This window comes from Pinus tabuliformis, chromosome 9 (genome assembly GCF_031772625.1).
Source record: "Pinus tabuliformis cultivar Carrire ecotype Pingquan chromosome 9, CPIR1, whole genome shotgun sequence".
In the NCBI taxonomy this organism is placed as follows: domain Eukaryota; kingdom Viridiplantae; phylum Streptophyta; class Pinopsida; order Pinales; family Pinaceae; genus Pinus; species Pinus tabuliformis.
This window is the reverse complement of record NC_142307.1, coordinates 1167929655-1167944362: the sequence shown is the minus strand read 5'-3', so window position 1 is coordinate 1167944362 and position 14708 is coordinate 1167929655. Positions and strand designations below refer to the sequence as shown.

General features: G+C 37.1%; 1 protein-coding gene across 1 annotated transcript in view; it reads right to left on the bottom strand.

The window, feature by feature from the left end:
* The window catches only part of CCT (RNA polymerase II transcription mediator), a 153843-nt gene extending 139361 nt beyond the window's left edge, over positions 1-14482 (bottom strand). The window contains 3 exon segments of the mRNA XM_089440468.1: positions 10395-10454; positions 12185-12354; positions 13438-14482. Of these exon segments, the coding sequence (XP_089296594.1) occupies positions 10395-10454; positions 12185-12312 (188 nt within the window). The 5' untranslated portion in view covers positions 12313-12354; positions 13438-14482.
* Between the last annotated feature and the right edge of the window lie 226 nt (positions 14483-14708).

The window sequence follows — 14708 nt, the reverse complement described above, 5'->3', positions numbered from 1 at the left end:
TATTGTGCATATTGGTAATTGTCTTGATGAGAAGAACACATTAATAAGCTAACAAAGAGAAGACAATAAATTAAGAAGGAAAAGTATATCACAAGCACTTATCAAGCAAAGAAATTGTTGACTTTGAATATCCTAGATTTCTCAACATGTTATCAGAGCTTAGGCGCTAAAGACAAGAAGGGGCAGTCAAAAGCAAGTAGACATACAAGAATCAAACTTCAAAGAAAGGCATCAAAGCAAGTCGAAGGTTATCAATGCAAAATGATCAAGATCTACATCAAAGAAACCCTAGATCAAAGAATATACTCTAGCGAGAATCTTGAAGTTATCTTCAAGAAGGAAGCAGGAAGAAGACTAAAACCATAGCGGCACTTCAAGAATACTATCACTCATACTTCACCAAGGAAGTGGAAGCTCTTCAAATCTAAGAAATGTTAGATCTAAAGATAATCTTCTCTCTATTGAAGCAAATATCTCCTAGAAGGCAGTCTTCCCTCACCGAAGTAAGAATCTTCTTAAAGATTAGAAGTAAGAAACATAAAGTTCGTCATCAATTTGAAGATTCGATCTTCACAAGTAAGTACCTATCTATTATAATCCAATCAACTAAAAATGACTTCATGTTTCAAGGAGAACCAAAAGTTGGTTGGAATATCAAACTTCCTTGTATGGAAAAGAAGGATAGGCATTGTCCTCGAAGTAAATGAAGTCATTGATCATGTCCATGGAAAGGTCTCTAAGCCATCCGAAGAACAGGCATTATCTGAATACATGGAAAGGGATCTCAAGGCTCAAAAGATTTTTGAGGAGTCTAACAAAGATCCACTCACTTCCTATGTAGCCGAGCTGCAGACATCTAAATAAATATATGATAAGTTGGGAGAACTTTTCTCTAAAAGCACGATAGAAAAGATCATATCACTTAGATCACATCTACACAAATTGAAGGGGTCAAACGATGAAGGGATATCGTCATGTCTCTCAAAGGCATCTCAAATAAAAGGTCAATTAAAAGCTCAAAGGAGAGATGGTATCTGATAACGAAAATATCACTATTATTCGAAACACATTGACTGATGAACGAGGTAACCTCATATCCACTAGGGAAGAGGACGTTATCCCATTCTCAGATTATGGTCTCTTTGCAGGGCAGAGGAAGATAGGATGAAGAAACAAAGTGACAAAAGATCAGACAAGAGGGAACAATTAGTGACAAGAAGAAAAGGAAAGTTTTGAAAGTTTGGAAGTCCAAAGAAAAAGAAAAAAGGACATGGCTAAGGAAAGATGCTATGATTGTCAAAATCTTGGGCACTATAGAAAAGGCTGTCCTAAACGTAAGAGGGACAGGGAAGAAGACTATTCTACTAAGGAAGTGAAAGAACCTGAGACAAAGAAACTTAAGAAGGAAGAAGCAAAAAGATCTCTATTATGCCTGAGATGATCTTCTTCACTAGAAGGTACTTTTCACTTGTAATTTATGGATAGGAAGCAGTGAAAATAAGATAGGATGCATCAAATTAGAAAGTAGCATCATGATAGAAGCATTAGAAGTAAGAGATCACAACATGGGAAGTAGAAAGTATGTCTGGTACAAATTCTACCAATTACAAAGAATAGGAAGCTCTTAGGAAACCTCATTGATACTTATAAAAAGGAAGTAGAGGTCATCATCGACTAGGATCATCATGGTCAATAAGGAAACATTTGTCGAGTGAGGATATGAAAGATCCTCAAGTCTCTCTAACAAAATCCTCATCAAAGGATTCACCGATCTAGAAAGGAAGCAAATGTTTCATCAGGAATTCCAACTCATGGGATTCAAGGAATGATGGTATGATGCAGTATTCCACAGGGTCTCGTCCCCCCACCTAGGGGCTAAGTTTCTTAGCTCTTTCGCGCTAGGGGACTTGGGGACGAGAGGGGGTCATTTCCCCACGCTCCCAAAAAACAGGGTTCGCAAGGAAGCTTGAAAGGGGTTGTTTCCTCCATTTTTGGGGTCGTTTCCTAGGCAAAAGGTGTCTTAAGGGGTCTTAAGGTGTCGTTTCCATAGAAAAATTCGCAAATTTTTATTATGAAACAAAGAAATCATAATTTTTAATATTTGTTGACCCACCGGGAAGGGTTTACGTTATGTTCATTTCACATTTCATTTTTTGCTTGCTCCTTCATTGAACTAAACACTGCCGCCATCACCAAGCAACCTTCTATCTGCTCCTTCGTTGAACGAAACACTACTGTTGTCGCTAAGCAACCTTCTGTCTGCGCCTTCGTTGAACGGATTACCTTGAGAAATTGTGCTCATCTATATTTTGATATATTTTTATGTTATTTTCACTCTATAAAATTAAAAATTTTGACTCTTGATGTATCAGACTTGACTTTTATAATTTTATTTCAATATTCAATATTCAATGTTCATAGTTGGAAGTGGAACATCAATATGGTTTAAAGTTTAAATGTTTATACATTTATAATTGTATAATTTATTTTCATTGTGCATTGTTAGTAAGTTAGTAGACTAGTAGTTGCACTGTACAATTACAAACTTACATGTATGATGTATGACTATAATTTATATGATAATGACATCAATGATCATGCTTTTCGTTTTAAATTTGTTTCAGTTATATGATTCATCGATTTATATTTTATATTTGTAAGTTTTTAAGACCCCAACGTTCCCCCACATTTCCTAGAAATTGGTGGGGAGTTTCTGCATAGGTCGCTCCTGCATATGCCTACTCCCTTGCCTCCTCGTCCCAAAAACTTGGTGGAACATTGGTATGATGACATAACAAGAAATTAAGGCTAAAGGATGAAGTTCCTTCATTCAAATGAAGCTGCTACAGGAAGTCTAGATGACCAAAAGGAAAAATTAGGTATGCCTGCTTACATAGATTATTATGAAAATCATGTCATATGGTTGCAGATAATTTGGATCACTATTTTCATCTTGGAAAATATGATCAAGAGAAGAAGGGATCTCCTCCTCCCAAAGATTGCAGAAAACATAAGTCACACTAAATGAAATCAACATAATATGTTCTCATATGAATCATGAAGGAGCTGACTACAATCAAGGAACTCTGATTGATAGTTCCTGGGAATGAAATGTGTGAAGAAAGATAGGAAGAGATTGTGCTAATATGCAACAAAGGTAGAAGGGATTCAACATCCGAAGTCCAAGAAGATTTGACTAGAAGATCTCCTGGAAGGATGTGAATACTCTAATGGAAGTCGGAAAAACATAGAGACCCTTGACAATGGATATCAGTGGAAGATGTGTCAATCTGCATGCAGGATGTTGATACCTACAGGAAGATGGCATGGTAAAAGACCATCACAAAGGTAATTTTGATTTAAAGTGTTCATTTATTATTTTTGAACTAATATCTAGATGGGCTTATGTAGGACTAACAAAGGGAAATTTGTGGATGACTTCCAAGCAGACCATATAGAAGGATGTAATGTCCTTCCGAAAAATATGGCATGAAAGCAGAATGACATCAAGCAAAGCCACATGGAAAATTTGATGGATCACTTTCTAATGAGTTGAGGACATGACTAACTCTTGGATAAAAGTGATGGATGATTTGTGCCCTATGTAGAAGTTCCCAAAAGATAAAGACTCCTTGACGAAGAAGAAATTCATGATATCGAAGGAAGGAGCTCTTCAAGCAGTTGATTGTTCCAGAATCTCCACATGAGGAGTTGCGGTAGGTCCCCAGTTGAGAGGAAGCCTAAAAAGAAGTTTCTTACTTGGAATAAACTTGGAAAATTCCTAAGCAAGGAGCTTAGGTACATTCCTTTGTGATAGGAATGAGTACCTTCCTTTGTGATAGGAATGAGTAAATTCCTTTAATGGAATATGTCCTCCTGGTTTGAAAAGCAGAGATAGACATGTTGTTCTGGTCTTCATCTAAGAAGACAAAATGGAGGGTTGTCTAATCATTTGGCATTCAATGCTCTTTGAGGATGAGATAGGGCATCCAATAGTAAGAGCAGTCATGGAGGACCGATACTCTTTGTGGCTCTGGGGAGTCCAATATAAGAATAGTACTCATGGAACATTTCCTGCGAGAACTTGGGTGGGGTATGTTTTGAGAGAGACAATGATGAGTGTGTTTATAAATCATTGTTCTTGCCAGCATTGAGCTCAAATCTTGTGGAGAGATGGAGTTGTTGGTCAAGGCCTTGCTATGTAACAATGTTGGTTGATATGATGCTATACAAATGAGTTACAAATCTAAATTCTTCTTATGAGAGATTCTTCAGATTGAGAAAGTCCAAGTACCATTATGAATACCTCCCTAGTTAAGAGGGAGTGTTGAAAAAAGTAACTAGGTTCGGTCTTCATAATGACATGTACATATGATTTTATGTAATGAGATGTAAATAGGAAAAATAGATTTATTATAATGACTTGCTTCAAGGGTTTCATGAGCAAGGGATTTTGTTTTGAGTCAAGACTTCCATTGAGAGTCTTTGGGATTTATTTGTCATCTAGTCATAAAATGTCAAAGTCATTGTCATGTAATGAAGTCATGTTACACTTTGTAAAAGAGTCAATCTTGTCTATGTAAAAAATCCTCCAAGACCTTGTCACCTATCCTCTTTAAGTCGGCCTACAACAATGGGAGAAACTACTAGATGAAATCAACCTAACCTCAAGTGAACATGTCGGCCTAAAGGACATGTGTTGAGGTGTATAAATAGCCCAACTCAGCCTCACTTGAAGACACACAATTCAATCAAGCAACTCGACTTGACTTCGATAAGCAAAAGTGCGAAGGTGAAGGAAAACAGAAGTGCAAAGGAGTCTAAGAGAAGTACGAAGAAAGAGTCTTCAAGGAAGTGCGAAGAAGAGGGAAGAAGGTTTCGTCTGGGCAATATGGAGATAGGATTCTTTTGGGCTGGGCAGTACGAAGATAGGATTCTTCTGGGCAAGCGAAGGAGGTTTCTTCTTGGCGGTGCGGAGATAAGAATCCTTTGGGCAAGCGAAGGAGGTTTCTTTTGGGTAATGCAAAGATACGAATCTTCTGGGCAAGCGAAGGAGGTTTCTTCTAGGTAGTGCAAAGATAGGATTCTTCTGGGCAAGCGAAGGAGGTTTCTTCTAGGCAGTGCGAAGATAGGATTCTTTTGGGCAAGCAAAGGAGGATTCTTCTGGGATCTACAAAGGAGAGATTCTTTTGGATATAACAAAAGGAGGTTTCTTCTGGGGCAGCAGAATTCTTCTAGGTGACCGAGATCTAGAGACCGAGTTTTCTTTAGAGATTAATGAAAGCCTAGAGAAGTCGAGAAGAAGCAAGTGAAGGATAGAGACCAAGTTTCTCTAGAAGAAGTTGAAAAGGAGCAGTTCGAGATTAAGCAGGGAGTAGAGAAAAGAAGAGGCAAAGCATCAAGGTTAGTGACAAGGTTCTCGGGAGGATACTAGAGTCAAGGGTCTATGTCATGGTCTTGGTACTTATCAATTGAAGATCTAGAAGAAGAATTTTGATCGGGTTTTCCTCTCAAGAGGTGAGAGGTTTTGGCCCTGGCTGACAAGCCTACATACTGTCACTTATCTTTTATTGTGCATATTTGTAATTGTTTTCATGAGAAGAACACATTAATAAACTAACAAAGAGAAGACTATAAATTAAGAAGGAAAAGTATATCACAAGCAATTATAAAGCAAAGAAATTATTAACTTTGAATGCCATAGATTCCTCAACAGAGACCTCAAGGTGCTTCAATGTGTCTTCCTTCTTTATTTGAAGAGGGGTGGGGTCCGTGAGGTCGTCTTTTCCTTGTGATGATGATTGTAAAATGTGTGAGCTTCCCAAGAATGCTTCAAGTATTGAACCCTTCTTTGAATGAGCTAGGGTTCTAAGGTCTTCTTTATTATTCCTTAGTTCCTCTTGTGCTCGACTCTTGTGTATTCTTTCTTTATGATTCGATCTTAATAGTCCTTCCTCAAACTGTCTTTCCTTGTTTTTTCACCTTAGCTCTGAATCCATGTTGAGAAATCTAGGGCAACTAGATTAGGTGATTTCTCCTACTTTGATAACTGCTTGCGATGTATTTTACTTAACTTAATTAACTTCTTCTTCAATTGATTATAGCTAGTGTTCTTACCATCAAAAATCTACCAAAACAATAAAGAACAATGAGACAAGAGTACACAAGATATAGGCAATCATACAGGACCAAAACCTCTCCTGTTGAGAGGAAAACCCACAAGAACTCCTCTTCTTATAGGCCTTCAATTGATGAATTCCAAGACCTATGACCCTTGACCAAGATCCCTCTAAGAACATGTCAAACTTTTTCCTTGAAGCATTTTCACAACCCAAGTTAAACTTGCCTTCCAGCAGCGTCCAATTCAACTTTGAACAAAATTTTGTACCTCAATTTCTACTTGCAATTTTCGGCCCCTGCTACAGAAACCCTAGGTGACACGTGTGAGATAATTATGGTGATTTAGTCCTCCTCCTTCCTTTGCTTGAGATGACTTCTACTCCTTATCAATTCGACTTGCAAGGGAGACTTCCTTTTGACCCAAAACTCAGCTGGTATTGATGACTACAATTTTGATTTGTTGCAACTTCAAAATGCCCTAGCTCCCCTTCGTAGGTGTGAGAGTGATGACCCAAAAACAGTGCAAAACCATTCGATTTTCTTCTCTTTATGCTTCCTCCTCCTTCGGTTGGATACGAGGCTTCTTCTTGTCTTCTTATCACATCTTGTAGGTTGACTTGTCACTTAATAAGGTTGTCTTGTTTTTAGAACATTTGACAAGGTCTTGGAAGGTCTTTGACTCTATTTTGACTGAAATAAAATTTTCTTTACAATATGTAACATGCCCAAATGGGTCTTCCATACATGACAATGACTCAATTGACTTGTAGACTCAATGACAAGCCCTAGAAGCACTCAATGTGTGCTTGATCTAAAAAATAAATTTTCCTTGAGCATGACACCCATGCCTCAAGAATAACAATAATAAATTTATTTTTCTCTTTACAACAATTAAAGTCATGATTACACATGTCATTATGAAGATCGAACCTAGTTACATATTTCAACACTTCCATCTTCAAAAATTACTCCACTTGCTTGGCATCTCAATGTTTTCACCTAAAGTGGTTGTAGGGTATGGAAAAGAGGAGACCAATTTTAACTCTCCCAAAGATGAAAAAGAAGGTTGTAAGGTATCATATATGTGATCATTAAATAGCTTATGCTTATATTGCCCCCTTTATTCTCCCCTTAGCTCGATCATCTTAGACCTCAGCAATCAACCAAACCCAACTTCATTGTTCATTTTCACTCATGCTCCTCTCCCCTAGCAACCTCTGCAAAGTTGAAAGCCTCTGCACCAATGATAAAAGACATCAGTGCAACATAAAAAGGACATCTTCTAGGTGGAGGACCCAGCCAAAAAGCAGACCTAGGTGCCCCCACTTGTTTTACATCCTTTAATGTCTACATAAGCCATCTTGACTTCCTCATTAAACTTGAGGATAATAATCCCTCTCCCTCTAAAGTAGGATCTTACTGATCTCAACAAGATTGATTTATCCTCTAGTTCAAGCTTTAGATGAGATCATGAGACACCTCCTCACCTTCCACAATCCTTGTAGAAGTCTCCTAGGAACTTGAGGACCATCCATCTTCATCACACTTCACAACCCTACCTACCATTTTATTTTATCACACTAAAGTTTAAACCTTAGATGTTTTTTTGTACCCCCTTTATTCTTGCTTTCTTACAAAATGCATTCAAGTCTTTGGAGATTTACTCTCCTACATTCAAAAACTATTTTAGTTGTTTGATTCTCCACGAGATTTTTAAACATTCAATATTAGTTCTCTTCTCATTAGGCACATGAAAATAAACAACACATTCAAAAGCATAAAGATGAGATACTTGTAGTTTCTCGCTAATAGAGGCTTCCTCTAGTGTCATATCCTTTAAAGTCCTATGAAAACATCAATTTAAAATGCACATAGTGACATTACATGCCTATGCCCAAAAAAACATGGGATAATCCCATCATTGATCATAGTCAGTTGTCTCAATCATAGATTGATTTTGCCTCTTTGCAACCCCATTCCACTACATCTTGTAAGGCACTATCAACACCTCCTTTATTCTTGATTTTTGACAAAATGCATTGAAGACTTTAGAGATGTCCTTTCCTACATTGCCAAAAATTGTTTGACTTGTTTAATTCTCCACGAGATTTTTGAACTCTTGAAACATGAAACATGATAAACATTACTTATCAAAGAAATCGATGGCATAGTCCCACATACACTTTATAGAGGAATCATCAATAAATGAGACATAATAAATATTACTTGTCAAAGAAGTTGATGACATAGGTCCACATATATCTAAATGAAATAGATCACAAATATCTCTTGGCTTATGCTCAGTTCTTGAAAAAGTTCATAGCTCTTGGACACTCCTAACTTCTAAATCTTTAGTCCAACAATCCTTGCACTATGTCCTTCAAAAGTGGTCGTGCTCCATAGTGCAAGTGACCAAATCTCTTATGCCAAAGTCGTGCATTAAAGCACCTTTTTTCACCAAATCCACAAGTAACCTACAAAGGCCACCTTCTCTCACACTTTTGACCATGATTCAACTATTCCTAGTTTTGATATACTATGACTTGCTTATCATCAAACTAAGCCACGCACTTGAGATCTTTCATGGTCAAAACCAAAGAAGATTCCCAATTAAACCAACAACAAAACATCATTCAACACAATTACATCACCTAATGGCATGCAAAATTAGACAAATCCTATTCTAGTAACTAGATATGTGGCCTCATTGCCCAAAACCACTCTTACGTCAAGCTCTTTCTCTTAACATCTCTCAAAATTCTTGTTGCATGTCATATTTTTGGATTCTCCTCTATCCACATAGCACCCTGCACCAAATATCAAGTTGGTGCAAAGGGACCAAAGTTGTGGAACCATGAATTAAGGAATAAAAAGAGTTGGAAAATGTCACATTGGTGTTTTGGATCTATAAGGCTATGTCATTAAGGAGGCAAATTGGAGTAACAATGATGTCAATTTGTCCCATGTCCCACACCTTATGCCTTTTGTCGTTGGTCTTCTCATTACCATTGCCACATTGGCCCATAACAGTAAGAATTGATGAATCAAGGCACATATCACAAATATGTGCTGTAATAGAGTCTATTTATCTTTGAAACCTACTTTCTTTCATATAGTATGAGGTGAGCTTCTTACTGCTTGTGTGGTTATCATATTTCCAAGTCAATCAATAATGAATAACTTTCTTAGTGATTCACACATAGCATGTGGTTGTTGCTCCCAAAAGAGCTTCAATGCAAAGCTCTAAGAATACAAACAATTCTAATATTTGTTATTATTTAAATAATAAGCATATTGTTAACTATGCTTCCAAGGATGACTCAATTCACTCAATGACCTCTCAACCTATACTAAGAAGCCAATCTCTAGCTTGAATGCCAACCCATCGACTCTAAAAGATTTCACACTAACTACAAATTGCTTATTCTTTCCCTTATTATCCTTCTCAAGACACTAAGATGTATAGTGGCCAATCTTGTCGCACTTGAACCATTTCATAACATTCAAGTCTTTCTTCACATGTTTTGATGAACACGAATGTTCCTTGTGGACCCCTTTTTGGGTCCACCCTTCTTTCCTCATTTCCTCAACTCACAAAGTAGAGCTCAGCTCAGGGTTTACATCTCCCTCTCACAAGCAGCAATCCTCCCATACATCAATCTAGATAATCGCAAATGCACAACTCTAACAAAATGTCGTAATTTTGCATCCGCATGATCCACAGATATGATTCAAAGAATTTGTCCTACAACTAAAAACAGAAAAATTAAAGACACCAATTAAAGTTTCAAATCTATGTCTATATGTATGTATGCATGTACATATACATAAATACATGTAATTGTGTGTGCACGCCAATTAAAGTTTCAAATCTATGTCTATGTGTATGTATGCATGTACGTATACATATATGCATGTGTAATTGTGTGTGCAAGCGCGTGTGTATAGCGCACACACACAAACACCTACAAGGGGGAAAAGGATATATATCCTCTACTAGAATGTCTACATCAATTATTTCCAACAAAAATACAGCACAATTAGAGATAGAAATTACATGAATTTTTGGGTACCAATTATCAATCGATTACAAATTAACAGTATGCAATCAACTATCACATATTAACTTTACTAAGAATCAAATTTAGTTTATAAAATAAGGCAATACCATTGGACCATTGTTTGAAGAAATGTCATTATAATTAACAAAATGCATCATGTTCAAAAATAACATCAAAATATGACACCCACAACCACTAAAGTAGTTCTATTACCGTGAATTCAAGAACTCCCGATCACACTTCGGCTTATATGGCGCCAACTGCACTGGACGCCTACAAAAAAAAAAAAGAGATAACTCTTTATAATCAACCAAATAAATAATGGTACAACAATGAGATAAATAACAATATAATAAAAGTATTGATGGGTATTAAAAAAGGACTCAAAGGTCTAAGGGAAACCTTTCAAAAAAATGCTTCCCCTTATGATTATACTTCATTGTCAATTGGAAATGAACTAATACCAAGTAAAACATTCCATCTACATACAACTCCAAAATAAAGTAAGAAACAACCCATTGATAAAGATGCAATATAACTTCTTCGATGCCCACTACTTTAGCCACAATCAACTTGTTCCCTCTAGACTATAATAAAATCATTTCCACATATTTATCAAAATCAACTTAACAAGCAAGTCTAGCCTACCAAACATTGGTCAATAAACAAAGGCACTTTAAAGCTACGCATTACCTTTAAGTAGCCTTCGATCCTATTTAACAAAAGACATTATGATGTTATACATATTTCTTTGAAATGTAGTTAAGCACCTTATTAATTCCAGCATCTTCTTTATGAACTTTAAACAATAAAACCTCAATATATTGCATTTGTTCACAGAGCATTCTTCACCACAAAAATGGATTACATACACAAACAAAATTAACATTATTGAAAAACATGGTCAACCAAGCACTAAAATATTAGCCTTCATTATTGTATGTAAGAATGATTAGGTCAATACATATCCAAACTCACAAGAATTGCAATACTTGCAATTATTTTCATCATTGTATTTTCATCCAATGATAACAACTAAAAACATAAAGAACCTCCCACTCTAACACATATTTGTCATAAATCATCTCTTTTGACTTCATTAATCTATTGAGAGGCATAACAAATGAAACATAAGAATCTTAACTCAAAATGTGATACCTTGCCCTGCATTTTTTATATATAAGAACTTTCTGAAATGAAATAATTTCTTTTGACTTCATTAATACATTGAGACACATAACAAATGAAGCATAAAAATCTTTGCACAAAATGTGATACCTTGCCATATTTTTGACTAGCTTGCTTTAATTGTGGCAAGAAATAACCTCACCACTCATGCTTTTAAGGGCTTGTTCAGATTCCCCATTTAATTGCAATTGCAGTACCCTGTGGTTTCTTCTATGTTTGGCCTTTTACAACTTTGTCCAATTCAACCAAACTATGGCTTTCTATGATTTTCTGTCATTAGTCCTATAGTAAAGTTTAGCATTCTTTGTGATGACTCTAGACCAATAGCTCAGTTGTGTCCCTTACTATTTAAGGGCTTATTCAGATTCCCCATTTAATTATGATTGCAGTAACCTGTGGTTTCTTCTATGTTTGGCCTTCTACAACTTCATCCAATTCGACCAACCTATGACTTTCTATGATTTTCTGTCGTTAGTCATATAGTAAAGTTTAGCATTATATGTGATGACTCTAGCCCAATAGCTCAGTTGTGTCCCTTACTAACTACTTTAAAAATTCGTATCAGATTTATAAAGTAAGGGAGTAACCTCAATCATTCTTTATAGCATATTTTATGTTCTTGCTCTAAAAGTTTGAGTTGAGCAAGACTGGCTATTATTATGCTTGAACCCATCAAACATTATAGCTTGTTCAGTGTTTCATTCCTTAGAATTTCCATTTCCATTGGTTAGGACAACAAGAGGAAAACTGTTATGACAACAATAGTTCCGTTGTTAGATTAAGCCTAGCAATATTTGTCACACAAAAACAATTACCTAGAGGATAATGGAATGTTTGAAGATGAGTATGACAAGTCTGATCTAGTTGTGTCTCTTGCACCTCCGCCGCCAAGCGTACTACTGCCAACTCCACTACCGCAGCTGGCAGCAGAATATCTGTGCATTTCTCCTTAATAAATCCGGCATACTGCCTCCCACACTAATGCCTGTATAAAAGACTCCACACATGTTTAAGAGTATCAGATAACCACAACATGCAGATGCAAACAAATTACTCTTCCAAGAAGGTTGGTGCATCCATTATGTAATCCAACCACAGAATTTTCCAGTTCAATAAAATTACAGTCAGGAAGAAAAAGGCAAAAGGGAAGAGAGTAGTGTTTAATGGCTAGAATCCCATTAATTTACACTGTTGAACTAACTGCCAATAACAGCAACATCGATAAATTCTGTCTAACAAATCAGGACAACCTTACCCCCACTATCATGGGCAAATTTTTAAAAACAGATGTCTTCCACAAGACATGTTAGCATATGGACCAACTTCCACATATGTAAGTTAAAATGAGCTGGGATATTCAAAAATTGATCATATCACAGCAACCGTAAATAAATCCTGTTCAGATTAATATCAACTATAATTGCTACATTATACCAGGTTTTGTACTATATTAGAATAGATTCCAGGGAATAGAACTTTATCTCGACTTTAACTCCTGCTAAAACTTGCTATCTTGATTTATTTTTCCAGAATCGGATATATTAGGAGGCGATATGACTAAGATTATTAAAGTAACTTAAAATGTTGATCTTGCAACAGCGTCCTTATGCTGATGTATCGGCAGATAGTTCAAGGGGATTCCATCTTCCTTGATAGAAGCTTTTAGGAAAGCACAGTGTAAATCCCCCTCTAAGCCGTATTTTAATTAACCAGCGTGTGAAAAGCGACCTTATTTCTGTTGAATTTATTCGAATTTTAGAGCACATGCATCTGAAGCTAAAAATATTAACTAAACGTAAAAATAATTGCCACGGAACTCAGATGAGAACCCATAAACCCAATACCCACGGAATCAAGTGATTAATTATATCCAATAGTAAGACGCAGTCACGAGTTACTGGAAATTATTTAACAAAAAAAACCTATTTTTTTAGATTCGCTCTTAAGATACGCTAGATATTCGAGCGAATTTCCACAATATTATTTAAAAGAACTACCAAAAAAAAACGTTGCAGCAGTTTGCCGATACACCTATCTAACAAATCGGGCACTCTGAGAAACAACATACCTCGTTCCTCCCATTGAATCCTCCCAAATACTACTGCCCACACCAGAACATGTTTCAATCAAGCCCGAATTTTGTTAAACCTCGTAAGTTTCAGAAACTCCTGGCTTCCAGAAATCTAATCTCGTCATGTTCACATGAACTCCCCTAAAGCTGAACAATTCCAAACAAACGCGAAAAGTTATGAAGCGCTGACCTTCCCTTAAGCGTCACAACTGAGAACGCGAAATTACACGAGTACAATAAATCACCCTCCACCTGTCAAATTCATGCCACCAAACCAAAAAGATGGCCACTCCGACGCAACAGCGAGCGACTGAGTAAACCCGCGCCTGTCCGCCCGTAAGTTTCTTCTACCGAAATTTCCGTTTTCGAAGCAATTTTCCCCCTCAGGACGCACAAAACCTGCAAAGTTCGCCAACCGAGAGCGCAAAATCGGCTCGTCTAAGTCCTACGCACTGTTTCCTGCGAAAGAACCCCCACGCCAAACCCCGGCGTGCCCTGCCTCCACACTACTTTCGCCGCGAATTTAGAAAACCAGAACAAAACAAACCCTCCTCGCCGGGAAAATATGAACAACGCACGCAGAAAAAAAAACCCTGTTTCCTACCGCCTTTTCCCTGCTGCTCTGACCTCACCTGTCCCAAAATTCCTTCGCCAGTCTGAGCATCCGTTAGATCAGTCGATCGACAACGTCTAGGGTTCGAAATCGACTAGGGTTTGAAGGAAGCTGCATATGTTTGCGCAGCCTTGTCGTAAAAGCAAGGCATGGACGGAGCAATAAAAGACCTTACCTTCACCTGAAGCTAGCACGGTACATGACGCCGGATCCCGAGGAGCGCTTCAGGATACGAAACTCGAAGACTGAAGGTTTTATCCTTTCCCAACACACGCAATTTAAAAAAGAAATAAAATATTTCTGAGTTTATCGATCTTTGACCTGCGGATGATGCCTGCATAGGAGCCCCAGCCTCATGAATGAATCAATGAATGAGGGCGTTTATTTTAACATCTGATTTACAAAGAGAGACAAAATATTGAAAGTAAAGTGAGAGGGGAGAGAAAAAGTATGCGATGCGTGTTGGTATTTAAAATATTTGTGAGTACTGTGGTCATATTATAAAGTTTAGGTTCATTAAGTGGCAAACACATACAACAAACAAGACCCCGGTGTTTGAGGGGGGCCCTCCTCGTTTTCATTTCAATGGGGTTCATGATACGAACTTCGCTCCACTTTCACGATCTGCGCCACTTGGGAATAATGATATCAAGGC